Below are 20,253 nucleotides of genomic sequence, written 5' to 3'. Positions count from 1 at the left end.
ACATTCTACCAAAATTAATTCCCAAATGTTATTAAATTTGGATGAACCTCTATGCTGCCTCTGAATGCCAGGCCCCCAAACTTCTGAGCCTTAAAGTGGAGTTTCCACCCCAATTTTTTTTTCATTATTGTGCTCATTAGACCTAAAAAAGAATAAAAGTAAAAAAAATGTTTTTTTACTCATCTGGAAATGCCTGTTGTTGCTATGCGGTCCCATGAAATCTGCCTTTGGAATCACCTAGGATTCTGAGATCATCTCCCTCTAATGCTCCTGGGAAATGTGTGTCATAATTTCCCAGGATGCAGTGCGCTACCCAATTATCACTCCCCATCCAAGACTTCCAGGAAGTAAGTGCTTGTGGGCTTCACAATGCCCACAAGCAAAATGACAACGGTGTGGACAAAGTTTTATAAACTATCTTTTTTGAATAACTATGCGGAGCGGCGGCGGATTGTAAAATAGTAAGTGACCGGATTTATATTATAAAAACGCATTATGAAATGGCTCCCAGCTGATGGTGGCTTCACATGTGGATTCTCTGAACAGAAGTGGATTCTTTGAACAAAAGTGCTTGAGTTAAAAACCAGGAGTTAAGACAGGAGTCTTCATTATTTTTTCAATCACTGACCCAGAACAAGCTTGCAGCTAGTAAAGTTAGAACTCTTGATATATAGATTCAGCGGTGCAGCAGATGCTCTCACCTTAGTCTGCTCACCCCAGGGACAGTGAGAGCAGGACGCTCTCAAAAGAGTCGGTTCTCCCCAGGGATAGTGCAGCCAGGCAGGGTCCTCCCAGCTCTCGGCTCCTGCAGACACAGCACAAACAACCAGGACTCCCATAGTTTAACACAGGGGTAAATTTTTTTTCACCAATGGAAATTAAACCGATATGACCCACACACGATCGGTTTGTCTGATAAAAACAGTGCATCGGGCTGTTTTCATCAGACAAACCGATCGTGTGTACAGGGCTTAACAGTAGCTGCATGGTCTGCTACAAGTATAACTACACTTTTGCTCTTAAAGCGAAGCTAAACTCTGCAATATTTACCTATACTTCAATTGTCCAACTTCCTTCACCGGCATCTTCTACCAAGCTTCATTCAGGTGCTGGGCTGCGGTCATCTTTATAGTCTCACGCAGGATGACAAGTGCAGTCATCCCGACACACGGACAGTGTGCCGAAATGTAATCTGAGCTACGCTTGTGCAGCTCAGGCCTCGTACACACAACCGAGTTTCTCGGCAAAAACCAGCAAGAAACTTGCTGTTTTTTTTTATGCCGAGGAAACCGGTCGTGTGTACACTTTTCGACGAGGAAACTGTCGAGGATCTCGTCGAGCCAAAAAGAGAGCATGTCTTCTTTTTCCTCGACGGCAATGGAGAAATTTGGCTCGCCGAGATCCTCGACAGCCTAACAAGGAACTCGACGAGCAAAACGATGTGTTTCGCCCGTCGAGTTTCTCGGTCGTGTGTACGAGGCTTCAGTGTACTTTCCAAAGAAGCCTATGGGCAGGCCGGTAGGTTTCTTTTATTGCAGAAGTGACTTTTCATGACTCTTTTACAAAAAAGAGCCCGCCTGCCTCAATTTTTCAAAGTGGAACTTTAGTTCTGCTTTAACACACATGCAGTTTTCTTCCCCCCGACGAAGGGTTTGCTACCAGCCGTACTAACTTCTTCCCTTATGTGCCTCCATGTATGAGTTTCTCTATAGTACAGAGGGACAGCAGTACCAAACAACATAGGTGGGTTAAGAATTTTTAGGCATTGGTTGTGGCAACCAGGGTAGCAGAGTAGGCCTCTCACCTTCTCCAGGCTACGTTGGTGTTGCAACTACCTGGCCTCCTTTTCCAACTTTATGGTTTCAAAAAAATAAATAAAAATTGCCAGAAACCAGTGTTCTTTGGCATCAAGAAGAAGTACGCCAAGCTTCAGTTCTTCTGACCGGTAGGCTGCCGAGCATACAGGTCAAGGTTGGAAGTTGGGTTTGACCCCATAATTTTCAAACACATATAACATTATTTGAAAAAATACAAAGTAAATGACTCACATCTTTTGTGTCACAATGTATCCGTATTTATCACTGCTGGTAGATGCTACTTGTAGCTGAATTTCTTGTTTCATTTTCTGTGGCTTTTTTTGAAAGGATCTGTCATCTTGTGAAAAACTTTCCTGCACCAAGTGCTGATACTCGATCTCCGCTCTGGAATCTGAATCAGACTCAGCTGATTTCTTCTGAGCCATCAACTCTTTAGTGTATGTCTCACTTTTTACATTCTCAATGCCTGCTTTATTTTCATCATCATCATCGTCATCATCATCTGAGTTGTAATGGAAGTCTCCAAAGCTTTTTAGTCCATTGTCATAAGGTTCTTTTAAGAATTCACGTGACACAGAATTAACAGTAAAGTCTTGCAGGTTTTCACTTTTTGGGCCTGACTCTCTATCCTGTTACAAAAGAAAAAAGTAGATTTGATTTATTTTGAGAAAAAGCTAAACATATAAATGAAATTAGAACAAAAAAAATGTCTTTGTTTTTGGCAGCGTGTTTTGGAATGGGGAGGAGCTACATTTTCTGATGCTTTTTATTTCTGAGTGTGACCCCCCTGTGGAAATTTTCCTTTTCTGCCTGTTTCTTTGATACTTGTTAGAGCGATCAAATGGCTGTACAGCCATCGGGTGAAGGATGCTGCTCTATGTGATAAAAATAAAGTTTTAGTAAAACAAAAAATAAAATAAAGTTATACTTAAGCACTTAGAAAGCCCCCCCAAAATATTCTGAGCCCGCCCCACACCCATCGAAGGGCACCTACTTACGAAAACATTGCATATTACACATTACAAATCACTGTGCACACCAGAGTGTAAGCAATAATTATGCGGTCATTATTCGGCTGTAGGCTCAAGACTGCATAGACACCCTCAACTACCAGGTAGAGCACTGCTGTTTATCAGGCAGACTTCAAGACAGCGGGTACATTTTTCAGGCTGCTGCTTAGGCAAAATTATTTTTTAAAAGGTTCACTATAACATAACAGATTTTTACTTTTTGAGTTCAGATTCACTTTAAAGTGATTGTAGGCCCACCTGGAAGATTGCATGGCTAGGCACACAGCAATATGGGAGGGCTGGTACCTTCGGGTGGAACCCCCTTAACTGCTCCGCCGTAGGGATCGGATCTACGTAGGATCCTCAAGTAACGACTCCAGCTGGTTGGATTTACTCTCCTATACACTTCTCCTCCTCTATCTTTCTTTTCTACTTTGTCTCTTCTTTTTTAGCTTTTATAAATACAGACTCCGCATTTACAGGATAATTTTCTTCCTCATAGTATGTCTAACGGTTGACTGAGACCTGCCTATAGGCTTATAGGTGTTACTATTGTGTTGGGCTTGCACTCTTCTAGAGCCGTGACTCAACCTCCTCTTGTCAACCGGCTAAGCTATATGTTTTACAATTGCAGGATGCATTTAAGCCACCTACAGAAGTCTGTTGATCCTTTATTATTTTCCATTCCTCTCCCCCCTCTTTATTTGTTTTATTCCACTACCCCCTCTCATATTGGTGTTTTATATTTTTGTATTGAAACTTTCAAAACTTAATAAAAATTGTCAATTAAAAAAAAAAGTGATTGTAAATACTTGATTTTTTAAATGAAAATAACAAAAATGGCATACTTCCCTGCTCTGTGCAGTTTACCAGCCCCGTTCCTCCTCTTCTCGGGTCCCCCCGCCAGTGCTCCTGGCTCCTCCCCCTAATGAGTGCCTTCATAGCAAACCACTTGCTATGGGGCACACATATTGAGCTCAGCCCTGCCCCCTGCTCCCTCATTTCTTGTAGTAATTGCCAGCAGCAGGAGCCAATAACTTGTGCTACTGTGTCTGAGCCAATGAGGAGAGAGAGAGAGACAAGAGAGCCTCTGCTCTCATGCACATTGCAGGAAAGTATAAGGGGGTAGGGGGTAGCTGCATGAAGAAGGGTTTTTGCCTTAATGCAGAGAATGCAATAGGGTAAAAAAAAAATTGCCTTTAAAACCACTTTAAGTACAGTATATTGCATTCATATATTTCCAGACCATATTTTAATTTTAAAGACAATATGCATCAAAAAAATACCTGTATCTCAGGCTGTGATGGTTTTGTGCTTGTACCTTGATCTGCAATAGAAAAAAAAAATAGGTTCATTGGGATGGTTAGTTACCCAAACGTAATCAATGATATAGCAATGGTTTTACCAACTTTTTTTTTTTAAATTAGATTTTATCTTTATTTATTTTTTTATATTACAACAACATATACACAAACATAACATTGAAATCAAAACACAAAAAAAACATACACAAAGCAAAAAAAAAAAGGAGAGGGGGTAATTTTAACCTACCCCTTTTCCCATTTCTTTCACTGTCAAGTCAATACACAATCCGTTTAGCCTGTCTTTTTCCATGCATCTAATTTCTGGCAAAGGTAACTCCTAACTCGTATCCATGTGGTCAAGCCATGGCATCCAAATAGTATCAAACCTCTTAGATAAATTCTTCATAAACAAAACATGCCTCTCATAGGAGATGGATCTATTCAGATCAAATATCCAATCAGATATTGTCGGAGGGTGATGAGAGGTCCACCTAATGACAATTTGTCTCCTAGACACAAAGAGCACTTGTGCAACAGTAAACCACCAAGATAGCCCAGTAGACAAAATAAGGGATCCACTGAAAGATTCAAATCTTAAGCCATCGTACACACGCTCGTTTTTCACGACAAGAAACCTGCTGGGAGAGCTTTTTGCCAAGAAAACCGTTTGTGTGTATGGTTTCTCGTCGAGAAAACTGTTGTGAATCTTGAAGAGAAAAAAAGAGAACCTGGTCTCTATTTTCTCATCGGGAGTCTCATCGGGCTGGTTTACGACGAGAAAAACGTTTGTGTGTATGCTTTTCCGAGTCTTATAAACCCACTCATGGTCAGAATCAAGTATGAGACGGGAGCGCACCTTCTGGTAAAACGAGCATTCATAATACAAATAGCACATTCGTCACGCTGTAACAGACTGAAAATCACGAATCGTCTCTCACCAAAACTTTTACTAACGCGCGGTAACACGAGATTAGCAAAAGCAGCCTCAAGGGTGGCACCAGTGGAATCGAACTTCCCCTTTATAGTGCCGATGTACGTCACCACGTTTGAGAACGATGAGATTTTGTAAGGAAAGCTAGACAAGAATCTCGTCAAGCTTGACAAGAATCCCGTCGAGAAAAACTTTGTTTTTATTTTTACGACGGGATTCTCGGGCCGTGTGTACGAGGCTTAAGAGCCCATTTAGTGTACCCACAACCTCTGCCCAATACCTCTGATGTTTCGGGCATCTCCATATTAAATGTATCAATGACCCCGAATTGCCACATCTGAAGCAAGTCGTGTCGGTTGTTTAGCCAATATTAAACTAAAATTGTGGGGTCCTATACGCCCTGTGCAATATATAAAATTGTGTTAATCTAAATCAAGCTTAGTTTAGTGGGGGAATAGGAGATCAAGTCCATAGTTGGACTTTAAAGTAGAACTTTACCCCTCGCCCCCAACCATCAGTTCTGCTGTACAGATAGCATTAATGCTTGTTTGCATTCATATGTATTGAAAGAAGCTGTTTCTCTTTTGGAATAATATAACATACTAATATATTTACAACATCACAATCTAGCTGTAAATTATTAATAGAACAGATTCAATATGTATCCTTTAAATTTTGTAACAACAGCATATTGACTTTGAGAAGGTAATGTACAGGAATAAAAGCAGCTCAGGAAATCATTAAATCGATTCTTTTAGAAAGAGATTATGTAAATAGAACTTACTCTCCATGCATACTGTTAAACAGAACAAACTATTTCTGCAAATTTACTGCTTAACAGGTATTTAAGGAGAATCTCCTGGAAATCCCAAATGGAAACTATTGACTGCAGGTCACAGACGTCAAGTGATACACTACACACAAAGGTTATTTATGTAGACTTTTCTGTACAGAAGGTAGTACTAACTTACATTCTGCTAAAGTGACTACAGATTATACTGCCAGGCTCAAATGTTTTATAGCTAAAACATGATTTTTAAGTCACCATAAAATCCTTTTTTGGAGTTCATTGAGGGGCACAGAAAGCCTTTATTTAACCTTTCGGGCTAAAATTAACCTACGTGACCAATTGGACACAGGCAAGGACAAAAAAACCTGTAGGTCAGCCCAGGATTATCCCTCTTACTACCAGGAGGCCTCAGGAGAAAAGCAGTACCAAGAGCATGATCATAAATACAGAGGGGTGGGACCACAGGACACACAATTTTTTTTTACGATGAGAGCAAAAATCATAATTTCTTACTCGCCTATTAGGGGAATCTTTAAGCTTCAGCATGTCCAAAAGCAGTGAAACTGAAGGGTGGGTAACACAGCAAACAATAGCTAACAGGACCAAGAAAAAAACAAAAGAAAGAAACTAAAGACTAGTTGCAGCTCAAAGACACCCCTGAAGGACCTTTTATCTGAAGCTGGCATCAACTGAAACGTCCAGCTGGTAAAGAATCTGTGAACAGAAGACCAGGTGGCAGCTCTGAAAAACTTGGAAATAGTTGCTTGATGCTGAAAAACAAAATACTTAAAAATCTAGTCGAATGTGTCTTGACAGGAAAGGGTGGAACTACATGTTTGGATGATGATCTGTCTGAGCCATATAGAGATGTTGAAACAAGAAGTTGGGGTCACTTCAGGATTGCAGAAAGGGAGGAAAAGGCATAGATCAGGGTGTACAGATCCCACTGAGCCACTAAAGCAAGGGTGTCAACTCAGTTTCATCACAGGCACGTCAGCCTTATGGTTGGCCTCAACGGGCCAGTTGTATCTGTTTTACAATATAAATGTATCCAGGGTGCAGGAACTGAACCACGTTTTCCCCCCACCAAACTGCATTGGCGGTGGGTGTGGCCAAATTGCACTTACAGTCAGAGGATCTTAAAGGGGCAATAAATACCAGCAGTTTCAGGGTGCCCAATTCACAGAGTTCAGCGTTTCGGGGTGCGCTATGTACATAGTGCAGAGTTCAGGAGTACGCTACATACAGAGTGCAGGGTTCAGGAGTCTGCAAGGCACAGAGTGCAAGTAGGATAGTAATATAATTTGTTGAGGAGGACTGCCCCGTGAACACTTTGATTCATCCAAAAACTGAGTTGGGCTGGCAATGGGGGGGCGGGGGGTTTGGATGAGGTGTGATTGAGGTTTTTAAAAAGGTCTGTTTCAACCAAAGAGCCCTCTTTTTTACCATCTTGAGCACAGCTGATGAGACCATGTCTAGAGGATGTGATAAGTATCTTTGATGTTTTGTTGTTATATGCTCTGTTTATTCTGCTGTTTAGTGTGTGATGTTAGAATATTCCTATTTTCTTGGGAAATAAATAAGATATTGTTTTACTAGCAGCAGTGTGTGTTTTCATAACTAAATTTATATCATTGTGCCTAGCAGAATCTCAATAGACTAGCTAATTATAGGGATAGACAAGTTAATATATATATGCAATAGTTATATGGTTTATATTAGATTGTATAGTATTGCATAATTTATTTCACCCCTTAATACTTCTCTGTCCAGCGATGTCCATGAGTGCCTCGGCTGTCCGAGACTCTCCCTCCTGATTGGTTGAGACACAGCAGCGGCATTATTGGCTCCCACTGCTGTCAATCAAAGTCAGTCAGCCAACCAGGTAAGAGAGGGGGTGGGGCCAGGCCACGTCTCTGTGTCTGAAGGGATGCAGGGAGCTGTGATTCGGCTTGGGTGCCCCCATAGCAAGATGCTTGCTGCGGGGGCACTAAAAATGAGGGAAGGGCTAGGAGTGTTGAAAAGGGACCAGAGAAGAGGGGGATCTAGGATGCTCTGTGCAAAACCACTGCAAAAGAGCACATAAGTATAACGTTTGTTATTTTTACAGATTAAAAAAACAAGACTTTACAATCACTTTAAATATCTGAGTACATCAAGTCTAACTCTCAAACTATTAAAAGCATTTGTGGAAGCATAATCCACTTGACATTCTTCATACAATTCTCTGCCTAATGCTATGTATGTTCTGTATTATTTGTATACCTTGGAAAGTATCATTGACCCCTCTGTTAAGTTCATCATGTTCCCAGGAGTCGTACGACTCCACTCTTTTCAGCTCCTGTGCTCCTCTTTCCTTCTCCAGTTTCATGGCACCAACTTGTTCACCATCCACAATCTGCAGAGTATCAGCGATCACGTCTGCCAACTCATCCAGTTCTTTTGGGCTAAGATGATCCATGTTCAGTTTATGTTTGCCCAGCTCCTTTACCACATTCTGGATAAAAGTTTCTTTGCAAAAAATAAAGTAAAAGAGTATTAACATATGATATATATATAATATACTTTTTTTCATTGGTGGACTGAGATCAAAGAACAGTTACAGTATATAAAGCATATTTTCATACTTTTATACTTGCACAAATGATCGATTTTGCCAAGGCTAGTTATAGCATATTTTACTTTAGTTTAGCATAGTAAAGCATAGTTTCACCCAGAAATTTAACAGCTTCTGCTGATCCGGTTCCTCCCCCCTTCCGGTGTCACATTTCGCACCCTTCAGGGGGGAGGGTGGAGCAAATACCTGTCTAATCCAGGCATTTGCTCCCACTTTCGGCGAAAAAGCGACACAGAATTTATGGCGAACTACGCCTTGTCCGGCCCCTCCTCTGCCCCCCCCTTGTCTTTTGGTCCCAGGCCCCAGAAGACAGCAAGGATCATTCAGAACGCACAGTGTGACTCGCGCAATGCGCAGTATGAAACAGGCTGTGAAGCCGCACAGCTTCACTTCCTGATTCCCTTACTGAAGATGTCGGCGCCTCCACCCGGAGCCGAGGGATGTGTCGGCTTCAAGTGAGGTAATCGCAGGCCCCCTGAACAGGTATGTTTTAAAATTCAGCAGCAGCAGTATTTGTAGCAGGTGGAACTCCGCTTTAAAAGGGAATTCCTGGTACAGTCCAGCTTGGGCCAATGTATGTATGTATGAATATGCCATACCTGTAGGACCCCTGTGCGAGCAGATAACCACTGCAGTAGTCAATGCTACTATAGTGACCACTGTTATATTTTAAGTCCCATGAAGAGTGGCTGCCCTGCTGCAGAGTAAACACAGGGGGTCTCTCACCTGGTACTGCCATTATTCACGGACTGCCTTGCATTGTGAAGTGTTCTCTGATTGGTCACTGTCATCTCCTCACTTATTCACCTCTTCCAACCTCCTGTATTCATTACACAACAGGGCAGCCACTCGGCGTGGGAGCAGTGATCACTGAGATAGCAGTACCTACTACGGTGATTGTCAGCTTCCACAAGGATCCAACTGGTATAGTATATGCATATTTTTTTTCACAAGAAAATAGTATATGCATATTTAAATGTAACTATGCAAAAAAAAAAAGCCCTACCTGAAATACGGCTTTAAAGAGGACTTCATATTAGAAATAATTTAGGAGCATGCGCAGAAAGTAATGTGTTGGTGTAACACTGAGGCCTCGTACACACAACCGAGGAACTCGTCGGAAATGACACATCGTTTTTCTTGACGAGTTCCTTGTTAGGCTTGTTGAGGAACTTGACAAGCTTGCTTTGAGTACACACTGTCAAGACAAAATCTCCTCGTTCTCAAACGCGGTGACGTACAACACAGGGGAAGTCCGATTCCACTGGCACAACCCTGGGGGCTGCTTTTGCTAATCTCATGTTACTGCGTGTTAAGTAAAAGTTTGTTAAGAGACGATTTGCACTTTTCAGTCTGTTACAGCGTGAAAAATGTGTTATCTCCATTACAAATGCTACTTTTACTCCTGTCTCATACTTTATTCTGAGCATGCGCGGGTTTCTTAGCATACACACGCTCGAGTTTCTCGTCGGAAACCAGCCTGACAAGGAACACGACAAGGAAATTGAGACTCCCGTCGAGGAAATAGAGAAGTTGTTCTCTTTTTTTCTCGTCGAGTTCCTCGTCAGTTTCCTCGATGAAAAACGTACACATGACCGTTTTTCTCGGCAAAAAAGCTCTCCCACCAAGTTTCTTGATGGATTCTGTCGAGTTTCTCGGTCGTGTATACGAGACCTTACAGTCGTATCTCTTATAATGCCTTCACCCACTTTTTTTTATAGAATAAATGCACTATTTGTGTTGAGGCATCATGCAAAATCAGCAGATACTTTCTACACCAAGATGCTGGTTCAGAGATGACACCACTGTCTGACACAGATTAGCCCCTGCTGCAGCCTCTCACATTGTGATTTACTATTGGGCTAAAATATTCAGTCTGATCACTGCGAAAAAGCGGTAATAGGTAAAGCTTTCAATTGCCCGCAGCAAGCTAATGGCATCATCTAATCTAGTCAAAGTACCTTGACGTTTTTGTAATGATTTTTTGGATGACTTTTAGAAAAATTTGACTGTTGCTAAAATTTGTAACATGTGAAGAATTTATCCATACAGACTTGTAAAGTTAATGAAAGGTCCACAAGCCTTATGCTAGTTTACAAATATTTTCAATCCCATTGGACTGTGAATAGCACAATTGCAAGTCTTCAGTTTTAGAACCTACTGTATATATTGCAATCATTGCAGTTAAACAATGTATTCTGTAAGTGGGTTGCACACAAGGATTTGCTTAAAGTGGAACTAAACCCTTCTATCCTTTACAGCAGGGGTCTCCAAACTTTCTGCACAAAGGGACAATTTACTGTCCTTGAGGCTTTATGGGGGCAGACTGTGACCAGAGGGATTAGAAAGTGCCCCATCATTGGTTTTAGTGGAAGGATTAGTGATCTATTGTTGGTATCAGTGGGAGGAATAGTGCCCCTATCATTGGTGTCTGTGGGAGTAATGGTGTCCCATCACTGGTGTCTATGGGAGTAATGGTGTCCCATCATTGGTGTCTGTGGGAGAAATGGTGCACTATCATTGGTTTCAGTGGGAGGAATAGTGCCCCCATCATTGGTGTCTGTGGGAGTAATGGTGTCCCATCACTGGTGTCTGTGGGAGTAATGGTGTCCCATCACTGGTGTCTATGGGAGTAATGGTGTCCCATCATTGGTGTCTGTGGGAGGAATGGTGCACTATCATTGGTGTCAGTGGGAGGAATAGTGCCCCCATCATTGGTGTCTGTGGGAGTAATGGTGTCCCATCACTGGTGTCTGTGGGAGTAATGGTGTCCCATCTCTGGTGCCTGTGGGAGGAATGGTGTCTCATCATTGGTGTCTGTGGGAGGAATGGTGCCCCATCATTGGAGTTGGTAGGAGGAATAATGCCCCATTATTGGTGTCTGTGGGAGGAATTGTGCCCCATCATTGGAGTTTGTGGGAGGAATGATGCCCCATCATCGTTGTCTGTGGGAGGAATTGTGCCCCATCATTGGAGTTTTTGGGAGGAATGATGTCCCATCATTGGTGCCTGTGGGAGGAATGGTGCCCCATCATTGGTATCTGTAGAAAGAATGTTGTTCCATCATTGGTGTCACTAAATAGCACGGTGCCCCAAGAGCTAGATAAAGGGAAGCAAAGGCCCGAATCTGGCACGATGAAATTTCAAGTAAATGGGACAGTTACCTTCCCAGCACCTTCCCAAATTTCTGAAACTTGTAAATCAATGAGTTTAGTACCGCTTTAACAGGAATTGGAGGTAATCTTTGTTGACCAAAGTTTGAAGCAGAACAAAAATCCTGCTGTAAAAAACTGCGAGCAGGCAGGCTTTGATTGCAGAAAAGACAAATCTGAAAAAAAATCTCCCCTCAAGCACTGTAAACTCTAAGGCCTCATACACACAATAGGTTAACCAGAGGACAACGGTCTGAAGGACCGTTGTCCTAGGTTAACCTATGAAGCTGACTGATGGTCCGTCGTGCCTACACACCATCAGTTAAAAAAAACGATCGTGTCAGAATGCGGTGACGTAAAACACAACGACGTGCTGAAAAAAACGAAGTTCAATGCTTCCAAGCATGGGTCGACTTGATTCTGAGCATACCTCGATCGCAATAAGTGTTTATCGATTGGTTTGCGCAAAATTTATAGCGTTTACAAAATAGGGGATAGTTTTATTGCATTTTTATTAATTATTTTTTTTTTACTACTATTGGCGGCGATCAGCGTTTTTTTCGTGACTGCGACATTATGGCGGACACTTCGGACAATTTTGACACATTTTTGGGACCATTGTCATTTTCACAGCACAAAATGCATTTAAATTGCATTGTTTATTGTGAAAATGACAGTTGCAGTTTGGGAGTTAACCACAGGGGGCGCTGTAGGAGTTAGGGTTCACCTAGTGTGGGTTTACAACTGTAGGGGGGTGTGGCTGTAGGACTGATGTCATCGATCGAGTCTCCCTATAAAAGGGATCACTCGATCGATACGCCGCCACAGTGAAGCACGGGGAAGCCCTGTTTACATACGGCTGTCCCCGTTCTTCAGCTCCGGGGAGCGATCTCGACGGAGCGGCTATAAACGAATAGCCGCGCCGTCGTCCCGGATCGCTCCCCGAGGTAAGCCGCCCGCCGCACGCAGCAGAGGGGGTCCCGATCGGACCCCCCACCCACTAGAAGGCAGGGACATATATATACCCCCATCTGCCTGTACATGCCATTCTGTGGACGTAAATAGGCGAGCGGCGGGCGTTAAGTGGTTAAAGCAAGTTGGCTTTTTTTTAACCTAAGGTTAAATAACCTATGGGGCCTACACACGATCGGTTTGGACCAATGAAAACGGTCCATCAGACCGTTGTCCCCTGGTTAACCTATCATGTGTACGAGGCCTAAATGCCAGGATGACAGCCTCCTGTGCATGCGCAGGAATAATGTCATCCCCTGCTGGCCAATGAAGGGGCCCAAGACCAGAGCAGGACTGTTGGGCAGCTAAGTATGTAGACTTTAGTTCCACATTAAGTCCCACTCATTGGTTCTCATTAATATAAAAGATAGAGCAAAATCATTTACTAAGATCTGGGGCAAATTCCCATTTAAAGTAAACAGGCAATTTACCTTTAGTAAATCAACCCCAATGTATCAGCGCCTGTGTAAGGGTGCCCACGGGTAGACCGATTGATAAATATCAGCTTCATATTTTTTCATTATACACTACCATTGCTTTATATATAGTCCAATAAAGTAAGACAGTAAAAGCAGACATAACAGAAAACATTGCTATAGTCCATTGCTATTAAAACTGTGCTATAAATGAAACAAATGTCTGAAAATAAGCATGTATTACCATCCACAGCACTCAGCGGCTCCTTTGGGTTTTCTTGGCGAGAACTGGATTTATAAATCAGAGTTCCAAGATTTGGCCTTGTCAATACGCGGGCTTGCGGTCTCTGAAGGTAAGACTGGATTTGATAAGTATTCTCTTTATCATCTTTTGGAAGCACTTCATCATGTTGACTGAGTTGAGGGGCATGGTATTTATTAGAGTACATCGGAGGAACTTTTACTCTTCCATTTGGGTCTGGATTATCAGCACCGTGTAGCACAGACTTTTGTGCAAGGTACGTTTTCAGTGCTGCCAGTAAGGTCTTCTTTTCAGCCGCTGCTTCTGACTCCTTTGGCAGTTTGTCAGCTAAAGGTTTAGATAATGTCTTTGAAACTATCTCAGGAGTTTTCTGATGGGACGTCGGAGCAAACAACAGACCTAGAGTTTTTCCCTTCGAGTTCTGAAAACAGAAAGAAAAACAAAGTGATTTAATGCCGTATTAACTACAGTATTGTCATTTACATCCCTGAAAATAACGGTGACACATTTCCAATTAGCTAAAACAAACAAGGTAACAAAAATCCAATTGCTAATGCTCCAAATAGTCTTTAATTCAAAATGATCTTTTAGGATCCCCAGAGAAAATGTTTATTACTTAAAAGAGTAGTTTTCCAAATTGAAGAACTTTCTTTATATTTGTTTTGTTATACATTGAAAGAAAGCAGAAGATTATACACTCTATGCAATAATATAGATGTAAAGTGAATTGTTATATAAATGTTTACTTTCTATTGGTCTGGTGTCCTTAGGTAGAAAAGTGTGACTGAAGGCAAAAAATTAAACATTTTGAACAGACAGCCTTTTTTTTTGCAGAAGAGGCATGCATTGTCTCCTCTGCATTGTCGCTTCTGCACTACAATACACTTATGCCCCGTACACACAATCAGGCTTTTGCCCGGTAAAGGTAACATCGGAATTCCGACGGAATTCCATCGGAGTAAAAGAGAACATGTTCTCTATCTAAACTCCAATGGAATTCCTTGGAAAAAAGTCTGATGGGGCATACACACGGTCGGAATTTCCGATGGAAAAAGTCAGACTGACATTCCGATCGTGTGACAGGGCTTTACCTGTCTGTTTGCATTCCCCATAGAATGTACAATGAGCTGCCTATGTGCAGATTAGTTTACATTCCAGCACACTCCCTCGTGCACATGCGTGGGAGTGACGTCATCCTGCACCAGCCTATCAAGATGGCCAATGATTGCCACCTGAAAGAAGATGCTGGTGCCACTGAGGGACCTTATGGGCTATGGAGGGTGAGTAGCCAAATTATTTGTTATGGGTATTGTTATGCCCCGTACACACGATCAGTTATCTGATGAAAACGGTCCGTTTTCATCAGACGAACCGATCGTGTGTGGGCCCCATCGTTTTTTTATCCATCAGTCAAAAAACTAGGAACTTGTTTTAAAATTATCTGATGGTTAAAAAAAACTATAGAAAAAAACGATCGTCTGTGGGTACGTCCATCGGTTAAAAATCCATGCATGCTCAGAATCAAGTCGACGCATGCTCGGAAGCATTGATCTTCATTTTTCTCAGCATATCGTTGTGTTTTATGTCACCGCATTGGACACGATCGGATTTTTAACCGATGGTGTGTAGGCATTAATGATCATCAGTCAGCTTCATCGAATATCTGATGAAAAAATCCATCAGACCGTTTTCATCAGATGAACTGATCGTGTGTACAGGGCATTAGTGTTTCCATATTGGGTTTATACTGTTTAAATATTGGTTGTTTTCATTCCTAATAGGAGTTCTGTAATTTTTTCGGTTGCCAGTAAAAAAATGTGCTCTGTCAGTAAATGTTTCATGTTTTGTCAGTAAAAAATGCTGCAGGAGGTTAGCAATACCTCTTGCCCAGGTCCTGTTCCAATATCTTAGTCCTTGGAAGCCGGCTGCCTGTTTTGGGTTTAAAAGGGAGCAAAAAAATCTAGGAGGAGAGCCTGATCACGTGACCTGTCAAAGTGACAAGAATGGCTCTCCCCAGACAGAGCTTTGGGCAGTGCCGCAGGCTCAATACCACAGGGTGCAAAATGTCTGTGGAACTGAGGAATACTAAGGAAATGCAATATCTGCCTTATATTTTCTATTATAAATTGGCCCCTAATGTATTTTTATATAGAACCAGCTTAAAAGAGAAGAGCACGTTTTAATGGTGTTTTAAAGAGCACGGTGGATGCAGCATCGTTCCAACTGATTGATCAAAGACCACTGATCAATCAGTTCTTGGTCTTCAGCGAGAAGAGCCAGTGACTGCCAGCCGCCGGCTCTACTCCACCCCCTCCAGCGCTCATTGGGGTGCTGGGCTGTAGAGGGTCGGGAGTGGCTGGCTCAAGCTCTCAGCTCAGAGGCTAAGCTAGCTGCCGGCCCTCTGTTGACTGAATATGGATCACAGGAATGCAGAATGAAGTTCACTCCTTTGATCCACAGGAGAAGTAGGGCTAAAGGAGCTTTCCTTGAGTCCTTGAATCCGTATTATCAGGCTTACCTTGTACACGACACTCAATGAGAGAAAATTCTCGAAGCCAATCAGACTTTACTGAACTGCACAGTGCTAGCCAAGTGAGGGATTATTGAGAAGAAAATCAATGTCCACTCACAGACTAGGTGGGTCCTAGATTAGGCAGTATTGCTGTACTGTGGTGTAGTCTGCAGAGGTTTTAGGGATCACAGGACGTGGCTGTGTGGTCTGGCAGTGGTGCCTGGATCACAAAACTAGCTGAACAATACACATCTTTTGGCTAGCAAAACAGTTTTCCATCAGTGAATTCACCTGCCCCCAGAGATTAAGCTATAAGATACTTGTACAAAGCTTAGGAGTTGGAACAACTAAAAAAAAAAAATTACTAAGTAGTACTTTCAACAGACCACAAAACAACCTTGATAACATTTTATAAGGAACAAATTTATAAAACAAAATAGGACCTGGGTGTGTGGCAACTCCCTTTTCTTAGTGTAGAATAGCTGAGCATATCAGAACCAGGCTAAAGCTCTTCTCCCATTATACAATAAGCAGCGCTTTCCCAATTTCTTTTATGTAAGCTGTGCTGCCAGGAAGGGATGGCAGAAAAATAGTGGACACTGGACTTTTTCTGGGTCATAGGGACAACAGACTAAATATATTTACCAAATTTTACTGACATATATGAAGTTAAAATACATAGCTACATAAAGATTACAATTATATAAAACTCTATACATTAATCACACCTGCATTATAATATTGGCATGGACCCTAGTAGAAGTCAAGCTCTGCAAAGTAGTATCTATGTACAACTAAATCTGATGACACTAATGTTCAGTCCCCCTCTGCTCTCCCTTTTTCCAGTTGGTCTTGTGCAGATCCCCTGTGCTCACCCCCTACGGGGGTTCTGTAGTGGTGGATGCCCCACTTCTCTTTCATTCTTCCACTGGAGAGAGTCTGTTTAGGTGGAATTAGTAACTCAAATGCCCTGTACACACGATCGGTTCGTCTGATGAAAACGAACCGATGGATTTTTTCATCAGATATCTGATGAAGCTGACTTTCATCAGTCTTGCCTACACACCATCGGTTAAAAATCTGATCGTGTCCAACGCAGTGGCGTAAAACACATCAACGTGCAGAGAAAAATGAAGTTCAATGCTTCTGAGCATGCGTCGACTTGATTCCGAGCATGCATGGATTTTTGACCAATGAATTTCCCCACAGACGATAATTTTTTTCTATCGGTTTTTTAACCATACGAAAATTTTAAAACAGGTTCTATTTTTTTTCACCGATGGGAAAACAACTGATGGGGCCCACACACGATCGGTTCGTCCGATGAAAACGGTCCATCAGTCCGTTTCATCAGACGAACCGATCGTGTGTACAGGGCATTATGCCGCGTACACACGACCGTTTTTAATGTCATGGAAAAAAAATAAGTTTTTCTCTACGTGATTCTTGTCAAGCCTGCCTTGCATACACACGATCGTGAAAAAAATTGCTAAAAAAAAAAGGGGTCGTACAACACGTACGACGGCACTATAAAGGGTAAGTTTTATTCGGATGGCGCCACCCTTTGGGCTGCTTTTGCTGATTTCGTGTTAGTCAAAGTTTGGTGAGAGACGATTCGCGCTTTTCAGTCTTCGTGCTTTTCTGTCTGTTACAGCGTGACAAATGTGCTATCTCCATTACAAACGCTAGTTTTACCAGAACAAGTGTTCCCGTCTCATAACTTGCTTCTGAGCATGTGTGTTTTTTTCACGTCGTCAAAGCCTACACACGATCGTTTTTCATGACGTGAAAAACGACAAGAAAAATTAGAGCATGTTCTAAATTTTTAATGCCCATTTTTCATGTAAAATAAATGCTCTGGAGCCTACACACAATCATTTTTAATGACCAATTTAAAAAATTGCATTTTTTTTCGTCATGAAAAACGGTTGTGTTTACGCGGCTTGAGGAGTGGAACAGATTTTGATGATAAACTGTTGATTTATTGATATATCAGCATATATGGATGTATAGTAACTTTGTTATACCATGTACCAACATTGTTGTTTACATTTATGATCATTACTTTAGATTCTCAGATCTTGAAGTCCTCTTGAGGAAGCAGGTTTTCCCATTGAAATGCATAGAGGCAGCAACAAGGTGGACGAGGACCCCCGTGTACCAATCATTGCATTGCCTTTGGAGAACCTTTAATATAAAATAGGCTATGTGCATGACACAAGAGATGGTCAGAGACTGCAGACACCCTACAGGACGTGGTCAGAGACCATGGACATACTACAAGAGGTGGTCAGTGAGTACGTTATACAGACATGAGTCTGAGGCTGAGGATACAGTAGTGGCTGCAGGAGCCCTAAGGGCAACACAAAAAGTGTCAAAGGACTGCAGGTTGAGTCCCAGAGCTATAAAACATTCACAAATGACTTGCACATTGTTAAAAATATACATATAATCATTTTTTTGTTGTTGTTTAGGGGGGTCACATGACCAATTTTGGATACATTTTAATTGTCATGGGAACACACAAACATTTGTAAATTTTGGTGAAGTTGTTATCTGATCTAGGACTTCAAGTTACAAAAGCCTGTGCTGCAACTGCTCACTGCAGTAGAGGGAGAATGACGATAAATGACACCTCTGGTCCCATCTCCTATACTTCAACAGTGCAAAGAACATACGGGCAATATACAGAGGAATACGCATGGCTTTTTTTTTACTTAGTAATTCACATGAACATTGATTTCTCAAAAGAAATGTTTTGCCTTCTCATATTTTGCTTGATGTACGTTCTGTTCATATAAAATTTGTCCTGCCCACCTTTCCGGAGCCTCTGTCAGCCATTCATTGAAGGAATTTCTGAAGGAGGGCTTAGCAGGGATGGAAGGATGACGTGTGCTGACAGTGCAGAGACTTACAGGCAAACTATGTAGTCTAACTGTGGGAGTCATATTGAGGGCTGACAACGTCGATGCTGTATTAGAAGGCAGTGGTTGAATATTGTTGCCCTTCAACAGGAAGTTCTCCTTCTTAAAGCGGAGGTCCGCCTAAAAAAAAGAAATATTAAAAGCCAGCAGCTACAAATACTGCAGCTGCTGACTTTTAAGAAATGGACACTTACCTGTCCTGGGTCCCCGAGATGTCGGCAGCCGAAGCTGAGCAATCGCTTGGCTCTCGGCTTCCCTGCCGCCATCCTCGGTGAGGGAATCAGGAAGTGAAGCACTGCGGCTTAATTTCCCGATTCTCTACTGCACATGTGCAAGTCGCGCTGCGCAAGTGATGTAGACCCCTGCAAATTCTGTGGGGGTCTATGCCCGAAAGTGGGTGCAAATACCTGTATTATACCTGTATCTGCACCCCCTGCCTCCTAAAGGTGCCAAATGTGACACCGGAGGGGGGGAGGGTTCCAAAAAGCAGAGGTTCACTTTTTGTGTGGACCTCCGCTTTAATCAATGACACAACAAAGCTTCTAATTCACTCTTTAGTTATCTTTTACCTCCACTACTGTAACTTTCTCCTCATACCTTTACATAGGTTATCCCCTCTTCAGTCTATCATAAATGCTACCTTACCAACTACCCCTCTCTGCCAATACCCTCCATTGGATGCCACCAACTGCATCACTAACCTGGTCTCCAAATACCAACCAAATCATTCAGCCCTCACAAGACCTCCTGCTCTTTAGCTCCCTCATCACCTCCTCCCATACTTGCCTCCAGGACTTCCCCCGAGTCTCTCCCATCCTCTTGAGTGCCTTACCCCAATCTCTCAGACTATCTCCTACTCTGTCCACCTTTAGGTGATCTCTGAAAACTCATCTCTTTAGAGAAGCCTATCCTTATTCTAGCTAATAAACTTTAACTTTATCCATCAGCTAATCCCCCACAATTATTTAAAAAAAAAATGTATTACTTGACCCTCCCTCTTATAATATACGGGGCCCTCTGATTCCACTTTTATTGAATTGTATTGTAACTGTACTGTCTGCCTTTATTTTGTAAAGCACTGCACAAACTGTTGGCACTATATAAATCCTGCATAATAATAATAATAATAATAGTAAGTTCACATTCCACTTAATAGAAGCTGAGTTTTCCTATAAATGTGGAGAGGGAGACTCTGTGAATCTGCGGCATCATTCACATATACTTGGTGCAGAATTATCTCTAATTTGGACCATTTTAGTGTAACATTTTTATTATTATTACATTATTATTGTAAATGTTTTACTTTACAACTTTATTATTTTACTATAATATTACAGTTTTACTGAAAGTTTGGTATAACATAATTGTCAGAAAATGTGACTCCTAATTACTGCAGCTATTTTTCTGTCTTTGTGTGGTCATTAATTGCCAGAGATTATGCTGTACTGTTGTTCTACCATTGTATTGTAAAAACTTTATTGGTATATTTACTTTATTAAAAATCCCA

The 20,253-nt window shown here is 41.9% G+C and overlaps 1 protein-coding gene across 1 annotated transcript in view; it reads right to left on the bottom strand.

Moving 5' to 3' along the window:
• Window positions 1-20,253, bottom strand: part of PTPRN2 (protein tyrosine phosphatase receptor type N2) — a 1,169,469-nt gene that overhangs the window by 743,180 nt on the left and 406,036 nt on the right. The window contains exons 6-9 of the mRNA XM_040352695.1: window positions 13,293-13,731; window positions 8,118-8,363; window positions 4,114-4,154; window positions 2,049-2,446 (exon numbers count right to left, since the gene is read on the bottom strand). Coding sequence (XP_040208629.1) covers window positions 2,049-2,446; window positions 4,114-4,154; window positions 8,118-8,363; window positions 13,293-13,731 — 1,124 coding nt within the window. The remainder of the gene's footprint in view (window positions 1-2,048; window positions 2,447-4,113; window positions 4,155-8,117; window positions 8,364-13,292; window positions 13,732-20,253) is intronic.

This window comes from Rana temporaria, chromosome 5 (genome assembly GCF_905171775.1).
Source record: "Rana temporaria chromosome 5, aRanTem1.1, whole genome shotgun sequence".
NCBI classification, from domain to species: Eukaryota; Metazoa; Chordata; class Amphibia; order Anura; family Ranidae; genus Rana; species Rana temporaria.
Note: the sequence above shows the minus strand (reverse complement) of the source record. Positions and strands in the feature narration are given on the sequence as shown.